At 49.5% G+C, this 24,382-nt stretch overlaps 1 protein-coding gene across 3 annotated transcripts in view; it reads right to left on the minus strand.

Annotated features, from left to right (window-relative positions):
• LOC116967261 (GDNF family receptor alpha-2-like) overlaps nt 1–21,333 on the minus strand; it is a 145,137-nt gene extending 123,804 nt beyond the window's left edge. Inside the window, exons 1-3 of one of the 3 annotated variants that reach the window (XM_033013735.1) lie at nt 21,310–21,333; nt 7,274–7,412; nt 2,577–2,876 (exon numbers count right to left, since the gene is read on the minus strand). In XM_033013735.1, coding sequence (XP_032869626.1) covers nt 2,577–2,876; nt 7,274–7,313 — 340 coding nt within the window. In that variant the 5' untranslated portion in view covers nt 7,314–7,412; nt 21,310–21,333. Of the gene's footprint in view, nt 1–2,576; nt 2,877–7,273; nt 8,022–21,309 lie in introns of those variants that run through there. The other 2 variants (XR_004410190.1, XM_033013734.1) reach the window with 2 other exon arrangements.
• Between the last annotated feature and the right edge of the window lie 3,049 nt (nt 21,334–24,382).

Below are 24,382 nucleotides of genomic sequence, written 5' to 3' on the forward strand. Positions count from 1 at the left end.
CCTATTGTCTATTGTCTAAACGAAAAGGTAGAACAGATGACAGCATTGATGGGCCGAATGGACGGTTTCTACTCTGGGCCGATGTTCCTGGCTCCAGTTTGATCGCGTTCAGCCCAGCCTCTTCCTCTTCGGAAGCAGCTTGTTCAATCCACTGCCCGACTGCGAAACTTCCTTGTGAAATCTTTCAAGCCGGCAGAGATAAATTCCAGTTCCCAACCTCAGGTTCGACAGCTTTAAATCTCAATTTCCTTTTCACGATTAATGGCTCCAGCTTTAACCTACATTTCATCTTAAGATCAAAGGAAACTGCACGGGTTTGGCAACTTCAAATCCCATAGTCACAGATCTGCAGTTCTTTCTTGCCCACAGTCAGAGAGTTACACAGCACAGATACAGCCCTTTGGCCTACCAAGTCCATGCTGCCCATTTCATATCCATCTATACTAATCAATGACTAGCACTTGGTCCATAAATAACCTTTAGGGGTGGCACGGTGGCGCAGCGGTAGAGTTGCTGCCTCACAGCGCCAGAGACCCGGGTTCGATCCTGACTACGGGTGCTGTCTGTACGGAGTTTGTGCCTTCTCCCCGTGACCTGCGTAGGTTCTCTCCGGCTGTTCCGGTTTCCTCCCACACTCCAAAGACCCACAGGTTTGTAGGATACGTGTTTAAGAAGGAACTGCAGATGCTGGAAAATCGAAGGTACACAAAAATGCTGGAGAAACTCAGCGGGTGCAGCAGCATCTATGGAGCGAAGGAAATAGGCAACGTTTCGGGCCGAAACCCGGAAGGGTTTCGGCCCAAAACGTTGCCTATTTCCTTCAGTCTGAAGAAGGGTTTCGTCCCGAAACGTTGCCTATTTCCTTCGCTCCATAGATGCTGCTGCACCCGCTGAGTTTCTCCAACATTTTTGTCTACCTTCAGGTTTGTAGGTTAATTGGCTTTGGTAAAATTGTAAATTATCCCTCGTGTGTGTAGGATAGTGTTAGTGTACGGGTGATCGCGGACTCAGATATTATGATCTTCTGATCTTACCCATACAATGGGGTGAGGCGTGTGATGCTGAGCCCTGCTCCCTGGACCAGTGACCGATACTACGCGGACTCGCCTTGTAGCTAGCTCTGCTGCACGCTCCACGCTAAAGGGGCTGTCCCACCGTACGAGATCATTCAAGAGTTCTCCCGAGTTTCCCCTGATTCGAACTCGGAGAATTACGGTAATGGCCGCTCGTCGGTACTCGGGGCTCTCGTGGACATTTATCAACATGTTGAAAAATCTTCACGAGTCTTACCGCATTTCCCGAGTACCTGCCGTTAGCGTTACGAGCCGCTAAGAGACGTCCCCGAGCTCCGACGTACATTCTACGTACTCACCACGAGTTTGATTTTATTTATTAACTCGGGAGAGCTCTTGAATTGCCTCGTACAGTGGGACAGCCCCTTAAGTCTCTGGTTAAGTGCCTAACCCTTACAGTGGGGTTAAGGGCGTGAAACAGAGACAGTACATTTGGTAAATATTAGGCAGAAAAAACAGATCAATTTTTCAAGACATGGACACCCTTTACCGAATTCTTACAAGGATAGTATGGTGCAACACAACTTTGGATTTAAATCCAACTATGGGCTGGGTGATGTGGGTGGGGGGGGAGGGGGGGGGTGGGGGGGGGGGGGGGGGGGGGGGAGGGAGAGGGGTAGGTATACCTCCACTTTTTTTTTTTTTTTTTTCTTTTTCTCTTATATCTTTCCTTATCTTCGACCACACTACTTTAACCATATAACCATATAACAATTACAGCACGGAAACAGGCCATCTCGACCCTTCTAGTCCGTGCCGAACACATAATCTCCCCTAGTCCCATATACCTGCGCTCAGACCATAACCCTCCATTCCTTTCCCATCCATATAACTATCCAATTTATTTATTTTTGGTGGTCTAGCGGGTCCTATCTTTTCACTTTTCACTTTCTCCTTCTCTAGTCATTTCTCTCTTCTTTTCCTGTCATTTTCAGGTTAAAAGGTCAAAATATTTTTTTTTAATTAAAATTTTTTTGACCTTTTGTTTCACAAGAAAATAAATCAACAGGATTATTAATGGCAAAAAAAAAAAAAAAAAAAAAAGTCAAAATAATTTTTAAAAATAAAAATAAAAAAGGGCGTGAATCACTGTTCTGTGGGTGAGTGACTAAGAATGAGCAGAATTGTTTCTCTTTTTTTCTTTTCTAGGGTCTATGTCTTAACTTTCTTCTCTAACTAAATGGGATACTGAGTTGGATGATCAGCCATGATCATATTGAATGGCGGTGCAGGCTCGAAGGGCCGAATGGCCTACTCCTGCACCTAATTTCTATGTTTCTATGTAACTCTCTTTCTAATGGGCTTTCTTTTCCCAACACTTTCCTGCACTATCAGGACTCTTTCTCACTTTCCTTATTTCTTTTATTTCTATCTTTCTTAAAGCTCAAAAAATGAAGGGGTACAACAAATGTAATAAGATATATGTGGTGTGTATTACTGTAACTTATTGTACTTCTAATTAAAATAAAAAAAATTTTAAATAAAAAAAGAATGAGCACTCACCTTGCTGCAAACTCTGGTGGATACTCCAATAGATGGCCAGGCACTGCTTCTCCTTCTTCATGGCACGCTTGCAGCGGCAGTCAAAGAGCGTGCTGCGCTGCAGTGCCACCACCGCCACGATGCACTCATTCTTGGCCTGGGGTCCGAAGAGCATGGCTGCTTTCCCAGCCAGACACTGGCGCAGTGTCCTGTAGCGGCTGCTGCAGCTCGGCTCCGCGGCGCACTGCTCATTGGCCGTCACGCAGTCCACGCTCAAGCCCGTTGCCAGCGCTGGGTCACCGACACACTGCAGCATCTCATCTGCAGGACAGGCGGAGAGAAAGTAAGTAAGTAGGTAAGTTTATTGGCCAAGTATTCACATACAAGGAATTTGCCTTGGTGCTCCGCCCACAAGTAACAACATGACATACAGTGACAGTTACGAATGACTCAGAAAACACTAAACATTAATAATAATAAAACATTAATGATAAAACACCATTGATCAAGCATGTGAACCAACACAATACCAGATCAAAGGGAGGCTACAGATTTTTGGCTGTTGAGTAGAACAACTACTCGTGGATAAAAACTGTTTTTATGTCTGGCTCTGGCAGCTTTGACAGTCCGGAGTCGCCTTCCAGAGGAAAGTGATTCAAAGAGTTTGTGGCCAGGGTGAGAGGGGTCAGAGATGATCTTGCCCGCTCGCTTCCTGGCCCTTGCAGTGGGTCAAAGTGCCAGAAATGCTCATTGGGTCAGGCAGCATCTGCTGGCTGTGAGAGGAATGAGAGGAATCTTTCAACCTTTCATCAAACAGTGAAAAGTCAGCAACTGAAATGGCAGGTAAACAAAAATGCTGGAGAAACTCCGCGGATGAGGCAACTATTCCTTCGCTCCATAGATGCTGCCTCACCCACAGAGTTTCTCCAGCATTTTTGTCTACCTTTGATTTTCCCAGCATCTGCAGTTCTTTCTTAAACAACTCAAAATGGCAGCTCTGTTCCTCTCTCTCCACTGATCCAATATTTACCGATTTTATTTCAGATTTCAACTGTTTGGTACAATTTGTGTTATTTATGTATAATCTGTTACTTCAGATCTATTTACTTCAGATCTCCGTTGTAAATGGCCTACCCATTATTCTTAAACTGTGGCCCCTGGTTCTGGACTCCCCCAACATCGGGAACATGTTTCCTGCCTCTAGCGTGTCCAATCCCTTAATAATCTTATATGTTTCAATAAGATCCCCTCTCGTCCTTCTAAACTCCAGAGTGTACAAGCCCAGCTGCTCCATTCTATCAACATATGACAGTCCCGCCATCCCGGGAATTAACCTTGTAAACCTACGCTGCATTCCCTCAATAGCAAGAATGTCCTTCCTCAAATTTGGTGACCAAAACTGCACACAATACTCCAGGTGTGGTCACATTACAACTGCAGAAGGACCTCTTTGTTCCTAAACTCAACTCCTCTTGTTAAGAAGGCCAACATGCCATTCGCTTTCTTCACTGCCTGCTGTACCTGCATGCTTGCTTTCAGTGAATGATGTACAAGGACCCCCAGATCTATTGGTATTTTCCCTTTTCCCAACTTGACACCGTTCAGATAATTATCTGCCTTCCTATTTTTGCCACCAAAGTGGATAACCTCACATTTATCCACATTAAACTGTATCTGCCATGCATCCGCCCACTCGCCCAACCTGTCCAAGTCACCCTGCATCCTCATAGCATCCTCCTCACAGTTCACACTGCCACCCAGCTTTGTGTCATCCGCAAATTTGCTGATGTTACTTTGAACCCATTCATCCAAATCATTGATGTATATTGTAAACAGTTGCGGTCCCAGCACCGAGCCTTGCGGTACCCCACTAATCACTGCCTGCCATTCTGAAAGGGACCCGTTAACCCCTACTCTTTGTTTCCTGCCTGCCAACCAATTTTCTATCCATGTCAGCACCCTACCCCCAATACCATGTGCTCTAATTTTGCCCACTAATCTCCTATGTGGGACCTTATCAAATGCTTTCTGAAAGTCCAGGTTTCTGTAGAATTGTTACATTGCACCAAGTGTGTAGGATAGTGCTAGTGTACGCTGATCCCTCGTCAGTGTGGACTTGATGGGCCGAAGGGCCTGTTTCCAGGCTGGATCTCTAAATTAAATTAGACCGTTCAACCTTCTGCACTCCAATGAATAAAGTCCTAGCCTGCCCAACCTCTCCCTGTAGCTCAGGCCCTCAAGTCTTGGCAATCTGTGAAGACAGGACATCCTATACAATTGCATCAAGGCTGGTGTACACTCCCGCAACAGCATTGATAGTGAGCAGAGCCCCTTCTTCTCTAGGGATGATTATTTGAAATAAGATCTGACAAATGATGATTACCATTGGGGATTGGAGAATGTTAACTGCATTGGAGACAATGAGAATCACAAACTACCCCAAGATGTGGGCTGAAGGGCCTGTTTCCGTGCTGTATCACTATAGTCCAAAGCAGGTGGTTAAATAACTAAACCAAGGACATCTCCGACACAAGCTGGTTCCTGCAGACACTGCATTACATCCACACACACACATTAGTAGCAGATTCATGCTGTATTCAATTAGCATTCTGTTTCATTGTTCTAATCCGTGGACAATTTACCTATGCTGAGTTATAGTTATGCAAATATTGCATTTAGAGAGCATATGGATTGTACAGATTCCCATTTCCACTCAATATTTTATTCGTTAACTCAACTTTCCTCCACATTATTATTTCATTCAGAAGTGTTTGTTAATATTTTAATGAACAGTAACAAACTCACCCAGACATTCATTTTCTCTCCCTCCCTCTTTCTCTCTGTCTGCCTCTCCTTCTCCCTCCTTCTCCTTCCCTCTCTCCTCCCCTCTCTCCTCCTCTCTCACTCCTTCCCACCCACTCTGTTTCTCTTAATCCTTCTATCTCTCTCCCTCCCTCCCCATCTCTCCCCCACTCTTACTACTTCCCACCCTCTCTCTCTCTCCTCTCTCTCTACCTCTCCTTCTCTCCCTTTCTGCCCTCTCTCATTCCCCCTCTCCCCCATTGCCTCTTTCCCTCTCTCTGTCTGTCTCCCTCTCTCTTTCTCACAGTTACGGAAACAGGTCCTTCAGCCCAACCTGCCCATGTGGGCCATATTCTAGCCCTTTCTCTGCTAGCCCCATTTGCCCACGTTCGGCCCATATCCCTCTAAACCTTTCTGATCCATGTACCTGTAAAAATATATTTTAAATGTGTCATTATACTTGTCCCAGTCAGCTACCTTCTCTGGCAGCCTAGTTCCATGTACCCACTGCCATCTCTCTCTCCCACTCCTCCCTCTCTCCCAACTTCCCCCCAACCCCCACCCCCCTCTCTCCCCCAACCCCCCCCCCCTCTCCCTCTCCTCCCCCACCTTTCCCTATTCCTGCTTCACTGTCTCCCTCCATTGGTTTCCCGGAGCTACTGCATGGTTACGAGCATCAACATTAAAGAGAACAGGCCACTCGGCCCATTTACTCCGTGCACCTGTTCCCTGCTACACGAGTCTTCTCTCACCTGTTTCCTTCTCACCCCCCCCCCCCCCCCCCCCCCCCCTCCAATCATTTCGTCCTCTTGCTGAATCAGGTTCATGTCACTCTGGTGGGACAGAGACTCGAGCTGGGTTTAAGTATAATGAGACATCTAGCCACTTATCACACTACTGGTAATATTATCAAACCCTAACTAACGCTCACACTCTGATGCTCAACTGACCAAAGAACACGGTGATTTATCACATCCCTTAGACATTCTATAAAATTCCCCAATATCTCCCCTCACCTACCGGCCCAGACAGCATCAAACACACCTCTCACACCTACACGTGAAAACCATTTTATTCAACTTGCTCGCCCTGGCTAATTCTATTCTGAAGAATGTCGGTCTGAACAAGGGTCTCGACCCGAAACGTCGCCATTCCTTCTCTCCAGAGATGTTGCCCGTCCCGCTGAGTTATTTAAGAATATCTGCAGTTCCTTCCCACACAATTCCATGGAGTGACTCCTGGTCCAACCCGGGAGGGAATGGGGAATAATATGGATGTGCTCCTTTCAGCTCACCCCCGACCAGGCCATTCTTTGTCTTCATCCCCATCTCTACCTTTCTTCCCTGGGTCACTCCATCCCTACCCCCCCACACACACACACACATACACCTCCCCCTCCACCCCCTCTCTTCGCCTCCCCCCCCCCTCTCTCTCTCTCTCTGCCCCATCTCCATCCACTTTGACTGCCCCGTCTCCCCCCCCCCTCTCTCCTGCTCACCCCCCTCCCCTCTATCTATCCCCTTCTTTCCCCCTCACCCTCCCTCCCCCTCTCTCCCCTCTCCCTCTCCCTCCTCTCCCCTCCCTCTCTCTCTCCCTCCTCCCCCCCTCACTCTCCCCTCTTCCCCTCCCCTCTTCCCCTCCTCTCCCCCCCTCACCCTCCCCACAATCTCTGGGCACCAAGTCCTCTCCCCATGGCCTCTCCCTCCTATCCCAGAGGCCAGGGGCGCCTCGTTAAGGTGCCGCCGGTATATAACGGCATGTCGCTCGCCCAGCCTCCAGTAACTCCCCTCCGCCTTCCCTTCCAGCTCCCGGGCGAGTCCGCTGCTGGACCCAGGACCAAGACTCGGTGTTTCTCCCCCCCCCCCCCCCCCCCCCCTCCCCTCTCCCCGGGCAAAGCCTCGCCACCCACCACTCACCTATAACGATCAGAATGAAGAGCAGGTTTGCACAGATCATGTTAAAACAATCTCCACAGACGCCGCTTTGATCCAGAAGGGGGTGTGCGCTCTCTCACACACACTCACTCTCTCTCTCACACTCACACACTATCTTTCTCTCTCACACACTCTGTCTCTCTCTCTATCTCTCTGTCTCTCTCTCTCACACACACACACACTCTCTGTATCTCTCTGTCTGTCTCTCTCTCTCACACACACACACACTCCCCCCGCTGCTCCGAGGGGCTTCAGCGGCGGACAGGCGAGAGAGCCCGACTCCAGCGACGCCTCTGCCAATCCATCCCGTCCGTCTGTCCGCAGTCCCGCTCCGGGACCGGCAAAGGCGAAGCGCCCGGCAGCTAGTTGATGCAAAGATCTGCCCCGGGGACAGGGTGGGTGTGGGTGTGAGGGTCCCGTCCAGCCGCCGATCCTCCACATGCGGCTCCCAGCCGCCGCCTCTCTCTCTGCCTCTCTCTCCGCTGCTTCCAGCGGCGATTACAGCCACGACCACAGAGAACTAGACTCGGGCATCCCTCCCCTCGCTTGGCGCATCCGTCGGTGCCGCGGGGAGGGAGGGAGGGAGGGAGGGATGGAGCGGCGCTCAGGGGGCTAGGTGCGACGGGCAGGGACGAGTGGCCTGACGCTGGGGCGTGGAGGGGAGTAGGTCAGACTGTAGATGGGACACATCCCTGCCCCTCGCGTCTCTTCCACTAGACGGGGCTCCCTCTGTCAGTCCTCACGCCGTCCAGTGCGTGTGTGTGTGTGTGTGGGGGGGGGGGGGGGGCTACTGAGGGAGCGCCGCACTGTGGGGTTGGGGGGGCTACTGAGGGAGCGCCGCGCTGTGGGGGGGGGCGGTACTGAGGGAGCGCCGCACTGTGTGGGGGGGGGGAGTAACGAGGGAGCGCCGCACTGTGTGGGGGTGGGGGGCTACTGAGGGAGCGCCGCGCTGTGTGGGGGTGGGGGGGTTACTGAGGGAGCGCCGCGCTGTAGGGGGGGGGGGTATAATGAGGGAGCGCCGCGCTGAGGGAGGGGGCGGTACTGAGGGAGCGCCGCACTGTGTGGGGGTGGGGGTGGGGGCGGTACTGAGGGAGCGCCGCACTGTGTGGGGGTGGGGGTGGGGGCGGTACTGAGGGAGCGCCGCACTGTGTGGGGGTGGGGGTGGGGGCGGTACTGAGGGAGCGCCGCACTGTGTGGGGTGGGGGTGGGGGCGGTACTGAGGGAGCGCCGCACTGTGTGGGGGTGGGGGTGGGGGCGGTACTGAGGGAGCGCCGCACTGTGTGGGGTGGGGGGCTACTGAGGGAGCGCCGCACTGTGTGGGGCTGCGGGTGGGGGCGGTACTGAGGGAGCGCCGCACTGTGGGAGGGGGCACAATGCAAAATGTAAAAATGTAAGTTAGTCTTCAGGGAAACAGCCCAACTCTGCTCTGCTGACCAAGATCCTGCATCTTAAACTCTCCCCATTTGCCTGCCCTGGCCAATTCTCTGGATGTTTTCAAGAGAGAGTTAGATTTAGCTCTCGGGGCTAACGGAATCAAGGGATATGGAGTGAAGGCAGGAACGGGGTACTGATTGTGGATGATCGGCCATGATCATATTGAATGGCGGTGCTGGCTCGAAGGGCCGAATGGCCTACTCCTGTACCTATTTTCTAATGTAGACAAAAATGCTGGAGAAACTCAGCGGGTGCAGCAGCATCTATGGAGCGAAGGAAATAGGCAACGTTTCGGGTCGAAACCCTTCTTCAGAATCTTCTAATCTAACCCATCCATGGAACTGTCCATGGTCCTGGCGAGGGGGTGAAATAGTTTCCCTTCCACAGATGATGCCTGACCGGCTGAGCGATCCCACCAGCATTTCCCGTTTTTATTCCCATTTCCAGCATCATTTTCAGGGCTTTGGGTGCGTTAGACCAGCGCCCAGGCTCCGGATCACAGCCTTCAACTCGTCTGCAAGTTTCCACAATCCACCGATTTCTTTCCCCGTTGAAAACATCCCATCCTCTCCCGCGCAAAGTGGGTTAACAAAAAGTCAAAGCCAACTGAGTAATCCCAAGGGAAGATTTCACATGCGGAAACAAGAAGCTGCAGATGCTGGTCTACAGAAAAAAGTCACAAAGTGCTGGAGTAACTCAGCGGGTCAGGCAGCATCTGTGGAGAACATGGATAGGTGACGTTTCACAGAGTGCTGGAGTAACTCAGTGGGTCAGGCAGCATCTGTGGAGAACATGGATAGGTGACGTTTCACAGAGTGCTGGAGTAACTCAGTGGGTCAGGCAGCATCTGTGGAGAACATGGATAGGTACAAAGTGCTGGAGTAACTCAGCGGGTCAGGCAGCATCTGTGGAGACGTTGTGGATACTGGCGAGGACGGGTGTGTGGTGTGGTGTGTGTGTTGTGTGGGGGGGGGTGTGAGGAGAGGGGGGGGTGGGTTGTGGGGGGGGGTGGGGGTGGTGGTGAGGTGGGGGGGGTGGGGTGGTGTGGGGTGGGTGGGGTAGGGGTCGGGGGTGTTGGTGGGGGGGGGGTGGGGTTGTGGGGGTCGGTGTGGTGTTGGTGTTTGTGGGGGTGTGTGGGTTGTGTTTGGGGTTTTGGGGTGAGGGGGGGGGTGGGGGGGGTGGGGGTGGGGGTATAATAGGCCTTAAAGCAGGACAGAGACAGATGGATTGCAACATTGGAAATTATGAAGCCAGAGGAAGGGGAGAGAACTAGGTGAGGTGAGAAACTTTAAATTGAGATTTTAAATGATAGCACTGTGTCTGAGGAAGAGACCAGACCATTACATCGTCTATCCACGTCAGAAGAAGGGTCTCGACCCGAAACATCACCCATTCCTCCTCTCCAGAGATGCTGCCTGTCCCGCTGAGTTACTCCAGCGCTTTGTACCTATCGTTGTTCTCCAGAGATGCTGCCTGTCCCGCTGAGTTACTCCAGCCTTGTGTGCCTATCTACGGTGTAAACCAGCACCTGCAGTTCCGTCCTGCACACGTCGTGTGTCCATTTCCCCCCCGCAGAAGCTGCCTGGCCAGCTGAGTTGTTGAGCAGTCCCATCTTTTTAGCTCTAGGGGGTCCCACCAAGTCAAGCTAGATGCTGAACACTGGCCCAACTGCGCAGCCCAGCGGCCGAGAGCTGACACTGTTGCTCATCATGGGACAACGCGAGTCATTCTACCGCAAGCAGCACACACACTCACACACACAGATAATGAAGGAACATTAACTAATTAAAAGCTTGGATTGTATTCAAGTGAAATGACACACGCTCCCAGATAGATGCTGTGCCGCGCGGGAAGAGCTCACAACGCTGTCATCTTTCATTAATTCTATTAAGAATTTTTTTTTCCCTCTCTTGTAACAACGGGGCCAGACACCACATCACACGGTTCAGAACTTGTCTTACACGCTGTTCATTTGCCTGATTAAGACCTGGGATATAGCTGAGGAGGAAAGAGAAAGAAGGAAAGAGAGAGAGAAGACAATAGACAATAGGTGCAGGAGTAGGCCATTCGGGCCTTCGAGCCATTCAATGTGATCATGGCTGATCATCCCCAATCAGTCCTGCCTATCCCCATATCCCCTGACTCCGCTATTTTTAAGAGCCCTATCTAGCTCTCTCTTGAAAGCATCCAGAGAACCTGCCTCCACCGCCCTCTGAGGCAGAGATAGCATTGTATATCTAATTGAAGTTTCTTGAATGCGGCCTTATTAGATTACAGCTAACTTAACGCAGCCTTCCAACATGAAAAGGTTCCCCACCCCTGCAATAGATGATGGTGGTAGCAGAATTAGCTCGGGATACTTCAAGTTTCCAGCCTCATGATCATCCACAAACGTGCAAGCCAACACATCTTTGGAATGTGGGAGGAAACCGGAGCACCCGGAGGTAACCCACCAGGTCACAGGGAGAACGTGCAAACTCCACACAGATAGTTAGGATTGAGCCCGGGTTCCTGGCACTGTAAGGCAGCAGCTCTATCGCTACAGCACTGTCCCACCCAGGCTGGATTAAACCAGGACTGGGATCATCTCCTCCTGCTTCCCGACACCAGGAATTATTTCCCAGTGTACTTTGCGATGTGGGAGGATGTACCCGAGGGAAATCTGTAGAAGTAAACAAAATTACAGATTTCTCCTCGTCCTCCTCTAGGGGGAGAACGGACAAACTCCGTACAGACAGCACTGGAGGTCAGGGTCGAACCCGGGTCTCTGGCGCCGTAAGGCGGTAGCTCTAACCTCTGTGCCACCCTGCATAACCCTGCTCACAGATGCCATCATACTGTTGATGCACAGGGACATGGATATTGAGTGGGGGTCAGTCAGACACCGGCCCACCCACCCTCCGCACTGCAGACAATGCTATGCAATGAAGTCTGTGGAATTCTCTGCCTGTCTGTGGAATTCTCTGCCTCAGAGGGCGGTGGAGGCAGGTTTCTCTGGATGCTTTCAAGAGAGAGCTAGATAGGGCTCTTAAAGATAGCGGTGTCAGGGGATATGGGGAGAAGGCAGGAACGGGGTACTGATTGGGGATGATCAGCCATGATCACATTGAATGGCGATGCTGGCTCGAAGGGCCTAATGGCCTACTGCTGCACCTATTGTCTATTGTCTATTGTCTAGTGTCTATTGTCTAAGTCCGAAGAAGGGTCTCGACCCGAAACATCACCCATTCCTTCTCTCCAGGGATGCTGACTGACCCGCTGAGTTACTCCATCCAGCACTTTGAGTCTATCTTCCCCACACAACGAAACGTCCTTTAGTAGTTTGGAAGGAAGCTCTCCGTGACGTTTTAAGCACCAATTATGAACCACACATGCATACAATGCGGGGGGAGGGGGGGGGGGGGGGGGGACGCTTCCCGAGACAAGAGAAATCAACTGTGAAAATCACGGCAAATAGAGAGAGGAGATGAAAACCCCTTTATCATTGGGGAATGTGACAGATCTTCACCGGATAATAGATTAGCTACTTGATGTAAATGGAGCACTTATGATGCCCCTGCAGTCTTTTTGACTTTATATTCTGTGTCATTTGTGTGTAGTAATTTCAGCACCGCATAGAAGCCATCATAGCAACAGACTGGTCCTGAAAAAGTCATTTACATAAGAGAGTACAAACACCGTGAGGTGAGATTCATCATACAGGCCTTTAGAATGAGAAAATATTGTTCATTTATCTCAGTATTATTCCCATTTTAATTTATTACATAAATACTTTATGAGAGTTCACATATAAACAACATTCGCCACCTAAATTGCTGCCTCTGGGACCAATTCCATTGTATGTTTAATATAGCTGTCAAGTAATTAATATTTCAAGACAATGGATCTTCATCATAATGTGGAACCGTTTTATAGAATGTCATGGCAAGCAGAGCGTATAAACAGATCCTTGGGACCAGTGTTCCTGCTCCATTAGAGCCACCACTACCTCTCCCAATCGCACCCTTCAATGTAGATGCACAGTGTTTCTTGCCCAGAGTAGGTGAATCGAGGACCAGAGGACTTTGAGATGAAGGGGAAAACTTTAATGGGCATCTGAGGGGTAAATTTGTCACACAAAGGGTGGTGGGTGTATGAGACGAGCTGCCAGAGGAGGTAGTTGAGGCTGGGACTGACTATCCCAATGTTTAAGAAACAGTTAGACAGGTACATGGATAGGTAGACAAAAGTGCTGGAGAAACTCAGCGGGTGCAGCAGCATCTATGGAGCGAAGGAAATAGGCAACGTTTCGGGCCGAAACCCTGAAGGAAATAGGCAACGTTTCGGGCCGAAACCCTTCTCCAGATATAGGATGGGTTTGGAGGGATAAGGACCAAACGCAGGCAGGTGAGACTAGTGTAGATGGGATATTTTTGCCGGTGTGGGCAAGTTGGGCCATAGGGCCTGTTTCCAAGCTGTATCACACTATGGTCCCATGCCTCTATGGTCACAAGGAGAATGTCCAAACTCTATGGCCTTCTCCTTGCTGTGTATCCAGCTATCCTTTAAATCTGTCTCTCCCGTTAACTCCCCAACAGGGTGAGTCTCACCTCACTGCTGTCAGGTAAAGAAGTTATGTCACAAATTAGGGACCAAGAATAGGGGTCAAAGATTGCCAATTATCCCACAAAGTTTTGGGATGTGGGAGGAAACCGGAGAGGTCACAGTGGTGCAGCGGTAGAGTTGCTGCCTTACAGCAAAATGCAGAGCCAGAGACCCGGGTTCGATCCCAACTACGGGTGCTGTCTGTATCGAGTTTGTACGATCCCCCTGCGACCTGCATGGGTTTTCTCCGATAGTCTTGTTGTGGAGAAAGTGGTGAATCTGGAATTCTCTGCCACAGAAGGTAGTTGAGGCCACACAGTTCATTGGCTATATTTAAGAGGGAGTTAGATGTGGCCCGTGTGGCTAAGGGGATCAGGGGGGTATGGAGAGAAGGCAGGTACAGGATACTAAGTTGGATGATCAGCCATGATCATATTGAATGGCGGTGCAGGCTCGAAGGGCCGAATGGCCTCTACTCCTGCACCTATTTTCTATGTTTCTATGTTTTCGGTTTCCTCCCACACTCCAAAGACGTACAGGTTTGTAGATTAATTGGCTTGATAAAAAAATGTAAAATTGTCCAAGTTGGCGATATGCAGAATACTGCCCTGCTGACCACAACATTCAGAGGGGAAGCATGCAAACTCAGTATACGCTGCACCCATAGGAGTTTTATGTTCTCCCTGTGATCGCATGGGTTTTAATATCCAACCTCGCGTGTGAATGTGCACACGCATGTGTATATGTATGTTTGTGTGTCTCCACATCTGTGTGTTCACATATATCCTTATTGATGGTTTTAATAGAAATCATTGAATCGTGTTACACAGGGTTCAAAGTTGGCTGGATTTCCTCACCACAACCCGTGCATGTCAGTACACCTCGAAATGTTGAGCAATGTTAATCATCTCCATTGTCCCTTGAATGTAATTTGTTTGTGACCATCAGGATGAGTGGAGGAGAGCAATATAAATAAATCACCTCCCACTTCAGCCCCAGTGTGCACTGGACTCTCGTACAGAGAACATCTGTCCCTACAAGTTCCAGTCTCAGTCAAGTGTTGATTAGTTCTGACACAATCTCCCTAGCAGAAGGCAACATCAATTCAATGACCAATTCTGTGCTATAACAAGCCTATGATTCAATGAATGGTGCTTGTAAGTGCTATCCAACCAGGCCACTGGAGTGATATATATTAACATCCATATCACTCAGCTACCAATCCAATCTGTATCTTAACCCGAATCACCTGTCTCGATTCTGTCTTAGCACAGTTGTTATAAAATGTAATAATCTCCCAGCGTCAGAGACCTGGGTTCGATCCTGACCTGGGGTGCTGCCTGTGCGGAGTTTCCACGTTCTGCCCGTGGCCGCGTGGGTTTCCTCTAGTTTCCTCCCATGTCCTAAAGACATGCGGGTTTTTAGTTGTGTCTGAAGAAGGGTTTCGGCCCGAAACGTCGCCTATTTCCTTCGCTCCATAGATGCTGCTGCACCCGCTGAGTTTCCCCAGCAATTTTGTGTACCTTCGGGTTTTTAGATTAATTGGCTTCAGCACCTAGTGTTCAAGCCAAAGAACCAGTTTGAACAGGTGATCGATGGTTTGCATGGACTCGGCGGGCCAATAAAACCATTTTTCCACGCTGTATCTCTAAAACTAAGAACTTAAAACTACAATTTAAATCTACCGCTAACCCTAACGCATGTAAATATTCCTGTAAAAGTCTCTTGCCTTAATGGTCTCAGTCTGATTGTATGGTCATCAGCCCTTCTACATAGACTCCCCCACCAATAGAGTTATGCCCCTGTCCCACTTAGGAAACCTGAACGGAAACCTCTGGAGACTTTGCGCCCCACCCAAGGTTTCCGTGCGGTTCCCGGAGGTTGCAGGTGGTTGCCGGAGGTTGCAGGTAGTGGAAGCAGGTAGGGAGACTGACAAAAACCTCCGGGAACCGCACGGAAACCTTGGGTGGGGCGCAAAGTCTCCAGAGGTTTCCGTTCAGGTTTCCTAAGTGGGACAGGGGCATTAGTTTCTCTCTTACAGAAAATAGTGATTCTTTAAAAGTCCCTGAAAATTCCCAAAACAATCCTTAAATCAAATTCCTTGGAATAAAGAGCAACAAGAGACTGCAGATGCTGGAATCCTGTAAAAAATACAAAGTGCTGGAGGAACTCAGCGGGTCAGGCAGCATCTGTGGAGAGAATGGACAGATGGTTTTGGATCAGTCCGAATCAGACTTCATCTTGCACTAAACGCTATTCCCTTTATCCTGTATCTATACACTGTTGCTGGCTTGTCTGTAGTCATGTATTGTCTTTCCGCTGACTGGATAGCAGGCAACAAAAAAGCTTTTCACTGTACCATCAGTACACGTGACAATAAACTAAACTAAACTAAAATAAAGAAACGCCCCAACCTGTTGACTGTCCTATCCGTGCATGGATGCTGCCTGACCCACTGAGTTCCTCCAGCACTTTGGGTTTTACTCACGATTCCAGCATCTGCAGTCTCTTATGTCTCTGTATTACAAAGATTTTGAATTTGTTTAGTTTAACTAAGTATAGTTTAGTTTAGTTTAGTTTAGAGACGGCGCAGAAACAGACCCTTTGGCCCACCCAGTCCGTGCCGACCAGCGATCCCCGCAAACTAATAATAATAATAATGGATGGGATTTATATAGCGCCTTTCTAATACTCAAGGCGCTTTACATCGCATTATTCATTCACTCCTCAGTCACACTCGGTGGTGGTAAGCTACTTCTGTAGCCACAGCTGCCCTGGGGCAGACTGACGGAAGCGTGGCTGCCAATCTGCGCCTACGGCCCCTCCGACCACCACCAATCACTCACACACATAGGCAAAGGTGGGTGAAGTGTCTTGCCCAAGGACACAACGACAGTATGCACTCCAAGCAGGATTCGAACCGGCTACCTTCCGGTTGCCAGCCGAACACTTAGCCCATTGTGCCATCTGTCGTCCCAAACTAGCACAATCCTAAGCATTTAAAATGTTTACCAAAGACAAATTAACCTGAAAACCTGCAGGTCTTTGTGGGAGGAAACAAGAGCACCCGGGGGTGGGGGGGCGGTGGGGGGATACACACGCAGTCACGGGGAGAATGTACAAGCCCATCGTCAGGATGGAGCCTGGATCTCTGGCGAGGTAAAGCCCCTGTCCCACTTAGGAGACATAAACAGCAACCTCTGGTGACCTTGCCCGCCACCCAAGGTTTCCATGAGGTCACCGGAGGTTTTGGTCACTCTCCCTAATGGTGGAAAGTGGTCTCCGCGTGGTCGAGACTTCATCTAGGTTGCTGCTATTTTTTCATCATGATTAAAACCGGCCTCGACTAAAAATAGCTTGCCGTTTTAAAAATCCATAATTTTTTAGTCGCAGGTCTGGTCGAAGCTTAGTTGAGGAAGGTTTTCAACACATGTGTGGGAGGTGGTAGGAGGTTGCAGGTCACCTCGACCTTGATTTTTTTTTTTAGGTGGCGGGCATGGTCACCAGAGATCTCCTAAGTGGGACAGGGGCTTTGAAGGCAGCGACTCTACCGCTGACCCACCATGCCGTCCCTTTGCCAGGGTATTGGGCCAGCAACTGTTGGCTTTGGAAGTGGAGGCCACATCCCACTGAATGAAGGAAGGCTCAATGTGCGCACCCTGTTTCTGCATTGAGAGAGTTCATTTATATCAATGCTATTTAATAGATTCATGCTTAATATGACAGACCTCCAGGCAAGGATTCTAAAACCAATGTTAAAACATTGGATAACAATCATGAAATCCATTTGCTTTTGATGAAATCTATTTAACATGCGATGGAAGTTCTCCCTCGCCTTTCCCCGTTCCTTAAACCCGCTATCCTCTGAGTGGAAAAGGTACACCTCACGTTCCCATTAAATCTTTCCCCTCTGACCATAAGCCTATGTCCTCTGGTTCGTGAATTCTGCACTCCAGCTAAAAATGCTTTGGGCAGTCTCCCCATCTACTCCCTTCATGAGTTAAAACACCTCTACAAGGGCATGCCTCAGCCTCCTGCACTCCAAGAAATAAAGTCCCAGCCTGCCCAGACCCTCCCTGTAGCTCAGGCCCTTTATTCCTGGCATCATCTTTCAACACCACTTTGAACCTCGTTCAAGTCCACCGGCAGCTGTTGTTATTCCATTTAGATCCATGAATAGAATCGCAGAGCACAACAGAAACAGGCCCTTCGGCCCATCTTGCCCATGCCCACCGAGATGCCACGTCTACACTAGTCCCACCCTGCCCGCTTTTGGCCCACGTCCGTGTGCCTGTCCGTCTATCTACCTGTCCCAATATCTTTTAAATGTCTAAGAAGGAACTGTGCAGATGCTGGAAAATCGAAGGTAGACAAAAATGCTGGAGAAACTCAGCGGGTGCAGCAGCATCTATGGAGCGAAGGAAATAGGCAACGTTTCGGGCCGAAACCCGGAAGGGTTTCGGGCCGAAACGTTGCCTATTTCCTTCAGTCTGATGAAGGGTTTCGGCCCGAAACGTTGCCTATTTCCTTCAGTCTGATGAAAGGTTTCGGCCCGAAACGTTGCCTATTTCCTTCAGTCTGAAGAAGGGTTTCGGCCCGAAACGTTGCCTATTTCCTTCAGTCTGATGAAGGGTTTCGGCCCGAAACGTTGCCTATTTCCTTCAGTCTGAAGAAGGGTTTCGGCCCGAAACGTTGCCTATTTCCTTCAGTCTGAAGAAGGGTTTCGGGCCCTGAAACGTTGCCTATTTCCTTCGCTCCATAGATGCTGCTGCACCCGCTGAGTTTCTCCAGCATTTTTGTCCACCTTCTTTTAAATGCCTTCTTCTTTGTCGAGTCCACACACAAGATTAGGAGTTGTTCAGCCAGAGCTGAGCGCACTTCTCAGCATCTGCATACAATGGTGTCTGTCTTGTCGCTTCTTGTAGGGATGTACAAAATCTTCGCCCGCCAACTGCGTGACGCCCAAATGACTCCCAAGTGGGACGGGCCCTTGTGCTTCTTGTGCGTGGTGGTGGAAGCAGGGCCCCGACGTGAGCACTCCTTCCTTGACCCCCATTTCAATGTTGTTATACATAATACTCCCACTCTCGTGAATTTACCTGCAAACACCTGAGATTTGCGCTGTAACCGAGCCTTTTCCCGAGTCGTGCACGCACTTGGTGAGCCACCACTTTAACAGCAGCAGTAATGCAATCTTTATACACAGTGCCACTTCATCGCAGGCTCTCCATAACATGAAGTAAAATTCAGAAATAAATTCACAGGAAGGTAATTGAGGTAACATAGCTCAAAGCAATTTTTCTTTATAATGAATATTTAATCAGTATCCCTTCTCTTCTCCAATGTATTCACCTGCATTCTATTATCACTGAGATACACGTTGCTATTAACTTGCTATAAATAGCAGCTGTCTATGAGTTGTCTAAGCTTCCACTATACTCTGCAACACTCCATATCCTTTCCCTTGGCTAACACCGATAAGGTAAGGACCCAAGTAGTCACCGGTTTCATTAATCAGACTCCACACAATCAACTTCATAACAAGAGGATTGCAGCATAGGAGTACAGAGGTTCTTCTGCAGTTGTATAGGGCTCTGGTGAGACCACATCTGGAGTATTGTGTCCAGTTTTGATCTCCTAATTTGAGGAAGGACATCCTTGTGATTGAGGCAGTGCAGCGCAGGTTCACGAGATTGATCCCTGGGATGGCGGGACTGTCATATGTGGAAAGATTGAAAAGACTAGGCATGTATTCGCTGGAGTTTAGAAGGATGAGGGGGGGATCTTATAGAAACATATAAAATTATAAAAGGACTGGGCAAAATGTTCCCAATGTTGGGCGAGTCCAGAACCAGGGGCCACGGTCTCAGAATAAAGGGGAGGCCATTTAAGACTGAGGTGAGAAAAAAACTTTTCACCCAGAGAGTTGTGAATTTGTGGAATTCCCTGCCACAGAGGGCAGTGGAGGCCAAGTCACTGGATGGATTTAAGAGAGAGTTAGATAGAGCTCTAGGGGCTAGTGGAATCAAGGGATATGGGGAGAAGGCAGGCACGGGTTATTGATAGGGGACGATCAGCCATGATCACAATGAATGGCGGTGCTGGCTCGAAGGGCTGAATGGCCTCCTCCTGCACCTATTTCCTATGTTTCTATGTTTCTATGTAACATCGGTGTCAATTTTACGATTTTACAAAACCCTATTTTGCAGAAGGGCGTTGCTTTAAGGTGAGAGAGGCAAAGCTTAAAGGAGATGTGCTGGTGACAGCACGGAAACAGCCCACCAAGTCCGCGCCGAATACCGATCACCCCCTACACTAGCACCACACCACAGACGAGGGGGCAATTTACAATTTTACCAAAGGCATTTAACCTACAAACCCACACGTCTTTGGAACGTGGGTGAAAACCAGAGCACCCGGAGAAAAACCCACGCGGTCACATGGAGAACATGCAAACTCCACACAGACAACACCCAGGTCTAGTCGGGATCATATCCGGGTCTCTGACGCTGTGAGGCAGAAACTCTACCGCTGTGGTACTGTGCCGTAACCCGCAGCTGAAAAGCCATCACCACTATTTCGGCATCTTCCCAACACTCACCTGCTCCCCATTCGATCACCCCACCGCCCACACCATAGCTCGTTAATACATTAGCCAGCCCCTCTACAGGCTGCTGACGTTCCCACCTTGCAAGGACACAATGATGATTGTTTTTGCTGTGATAAATGGGCCCTTGTAAAGACACAAGCACAACGTCGTTGCAAAATAGACAAAGCCTTGAAGAGAGAATCAATTTGCCCACAACTGCATGGGCTGGGAAGGTGAATTTAAAATCCAGCCTCTAATGTAGCTACTGAAGGTAGACAAAAATGCTGGAGAAAATCAGCGGGTGCAGCAGCATCTATGGAGCGAAGGAAATAGGCAACGTTTCGGGCCGAAACCCTTCTTCAGACTGAAGGAAATAGGCAACGTTTCGGGCCGAAACCCTTCTTCAGACTGAAGGAAATAGGTAACGTTTCGGGACGAAACCCTTCCGGGTTTCGGCCCGAAACGTTGCCTATTTCCTCCGCTCCATAGATGCTGCTGCACCCGCTGAGTTTCTCCAGCATTTTTGTGTACCTTCGATTTTCCAGCATCTGCACAGTTCCTTCTTAAACAACATGTAGCTACTGAACCTAGGCAACCTTCTTTGAAACTCACAGAACAATGAAAGGCAGAGAGAGAGTGGATGTGGATTGGATGTTTCCACTGGTGGGAGGGTCTGGGACCGGAGGTCACTGCTACTACCTCGGGTCGGGTCGGAACGCCGTACCCGCCCCCCCCCCCCCCCCCCCCCTGCACTCCGGCTCACCCGTCCCAACGTAGTGCAGCCCATGGAGTGCAGCAGCAGCACCTCGCCCGTGGCCCCGTTGGTCGGCAGCCCGGCCAGCTGTCTGACCTTCGGACCTTCGCTTACCGCCGACACCACCACCACCCCTCCTTCTCATGGCCGATCATCGGTTCGTGAGTCGGACGGGGTGCCAGACTTTGGACTGCTCAGCTGCCCCGCCGGCTGGGCTTTGTGTGCAGTCCAGCACCCGGGCCAACTCATCATTCACCCAGCCACGGCCCAGTCGGTCAAGGAATTGCCGTCGGGAATTTGTCCCGTATTTTGACCTTTTGTCCCTTATTTGGGAGTGAGAAAGTTGGCGGCCGTACCCCCAACACACACACACACACGCACGCACGCACGCACGCACGCACGCACACACACATCCGTACACACACACACACACACACATACACACACACACACACACACACACACACACACACACATCCGTACACACACACACACACACACACACACACACACACACACACACACACACACACACACACACACACACACACACACACATCCGTACACACACACACACACACACACACATCCGTACACACACACACACACACACATCCGTACACACACACACACACACACACACACACACATGTACACACACACTCACACACACACACACACACACACATCCGTACACACACACACACACATCCGTACACACACACACACACACACACACACACACACACAGAACTGGCACCTTACATCAATATCAAATGAGGAACGACATTTTGTTCAAATGTATACATATGTCCGAATGGCAAATAAATAAATATTATAATTATTTCCGCCCATCACTCACAATGACGTTAGATTTACAGCGGTCGGTATAAAGCCTGCGATATCGCCGTCCAAATAAATCCTGCCCACTCTTTTGTTGATCACAAGGAAACTCCTACATTCAGTCAGAGCCAGTGAAAGTGGTTGACATGCTCCTGACTAATTCCAAGCAGATCTTCAGCAAGAAAGAACCCTGTCATTTGCCACAATACATTCATGAACTGCAGAATTTAATAAAAATGTGAAAACGTGTCAACTGACCCGCTCCCTTCTGGGAATGATTCACACCCGACAGAACACAATTAAGGCAGGATTCCCTGCAGAAATATGTTCGTATTTACAGCTCGTTATTAAAATAATGTCACATGGAAATACAGGAGACATTTTCCAGGATAAAACAGCCCTCTTGATTGGGGCCTGATTCTTAGTCAAACGTTCACTCTGTGTAGAAGATAGACACAAAGTGACAAAGAGTCATATCGGGTACATAGAGTGGAAACAGGCCCTTCCTTCGGCCCAACTTGCCCTCACCACCCAGCATGTCCCATCTGCACCAGTCCCACCCTGCTGCATTTGACCCATTAAGAATGAGGGGTAAGCCAATTAGAACGGAGACGAGGAAACACTTTTTATCACTGAGAGTGGTGAGTCTGTGGAATTCTCTGCCTCAGAGGGCGGCGGAGGCCAGATCTCTGGATACTTTCAAGAGAGAGCTAGATAGGGCTCTTAAAGATAGCGGAGTCAGGGGATATGGGGAGAAGGCAGGAACGGGGTACTGATTGTGGATGATCAGCCATGATCTCATTGAATGGCGGTGCTGGCTCGAAGGGTCGAATGGCCTACTCCTGCACCTATTGTCTATTGTCTATTGACCCATATCCCTCTAAACATGTCCCATCCATGTACCTGTCTAATTGCTTCTTAAACGTTGCGATAGTCACTGCCTCAACTACCTCCTCTGGCAGCTCGTTCCATACGCCCACCTGTGTGAAAACGTTGCCGCTCAAATTCCTCTTAAATCTTTCCCGCTTCACCTTAAACCTGTGCCCTCTGGTTCTCGATTCCCTTACACTGGGCAAGAGACTCTGTGCGCCTGCTCAATCCATTCCTCTCATGTTTTTACGCACCGCTATAGAATCACCCTCATCCTCCTACACTCCAGGGAATAGAGTCCCAGCTTGCTCAACCCCTCCCCTGTAGCCCAGACCCTTGAGTCCTGACACAATCCTGGTAAATCCTCTCTGCACCCTTTCCAGCATGACAACATCTTTCCTATGAGGTGTGTGCTGGAGTAACTCAGCGGGTCAGGCAGCACCTCTGGGGGAAAGGATTTGGGTCGGTACCCTTCTTCCGACGTTGAGACAGTTCACACTGTGTGCTGTCTGGGCTCTGCAGTAGGGTGGGGGCCAATACAAGATGCACCGGCACACACCAAACAAGGATGTTTCCGCTAGTGGGAGTGTCTAGAACCAAAGGCCACAGCCTCCGAATAAAAGGAAGGAGATGAGAAGGAATTTCTCTAGTCAGAGGGCGGTGAATCTGTGGAATTAATTGCCACAGAAGGCACTGGAGGCCAACTCCTTGGGTAGTTTTAAAGCGCAGATTGGTAGGTTCTCGATTAGTAAGGTTCTCAAAGGTTATGGGGAGAAGGCAGGAGAATGGGGTTGAGAGGGAAAGATAGACCAGCCTTGATTGAATGGCAGAGCAGCCTTGATGGCTTAATTCAGTTCCTATGCCTTATGACTGACTACTGTTCCACAATGACTCCTCCCACTGCCCAGCGCGGCCTGTCCTCCCCCCATGCCTTGCCTCTTGCAGCGCCGGAGACCCGGGTTCGATCCCGACTACGGGCGCTGTCCGTACGGAGATTGTACGTTCTCCCCGTGACCCGCGTGGGTTTTCTCCGAGATCTTCGGTTTCCCCCCCGCACTCCAAAGACGTACAGGTAAGTAGGTTAATCGGCTTGGTATAAGTGCAAATTGTCCCTAGTGTGTGTGGGATAGTGTTGATGTTGCGGGGATCGCTGGTCGGTGCGGACTCGGTGGGCCAAAGGGCCTGTTTCCACGCTGTACTTCTAAAAAAAAAAACAAGTCTTCCTTCATTATTCATGCACTATGAACAATCCAGCTCTGAATAGCTGCAATTTATAAAACATGTTTGTAACTGTATTCATTTCATTGATCATCAACCTTTCACTCGAGTTTAATGTCTGTGGAGTGAAATGGTACATTTTATAGTAGTCTTACACCGAGTGTTGGTACTCAAGTGTCACTTACCATTCAGTCTCTTTAAAGTCATTACTAAACAAAAGGAAATACAAGTGAATGGGTTTTAACGGAAATGTGTACATCGGATTGAAGCACGAGGTCGGGTCTTTAGAATCTGTAGCAAGCGCGGATGTATTTGTGAAGTGTCACCAATTTGGAACGTCTTATCACCATTTCAAAAGATTTTGTTAGTAGCCGTGCCACATGCTGTGAGAAGTGTGGGGGAGCCTTTCAAGATTCTCCAGCCTGAAACAAGAAGAAATCATCTTCAACTTTACTGAAGATGGAACAAAATTACCTTGGGCTCCAGGTCCATAGCTCCCTGAAAATACCATAGTAATGAAAGTAGACAGCATGGTACAAGTGGCAATAGACAATAGACAATAGGTGCAGGAGTAGGCCATTCAGCCCTTCGAGCCAGCACCGCCATTCAATGTGATCATGGCTGATCATCCCCAATCAGAAATGGAGAAGTCAATGTTCATACCGCTGGGGTGTAAACTACCCAAGCAAAGCATGAGGTGCCGTTCCTCCAATTTGGGCTGGGCCTCACTCTGACAATGGAGGAGGGCCAGGACGGAAAGGTCAGATTGGGAATGGGAGGGGGAGTTGAAGTGCTGAGC

This window comes from Amblyraja radiata, chromosome 39, assembly GCF_010909765.2.
Source record: "Amblyraja radiata isolate CabotCenter1 chromosome 39, sAmbRad1.1.pri, whole genome shotgun sequence".
Lineage (NCBI taxonomy): Eukaryota > Metazoa > Chordata > Chondrichthyes > Rajiformes > Rajidae > Amblyraja > Amblyraja radiata.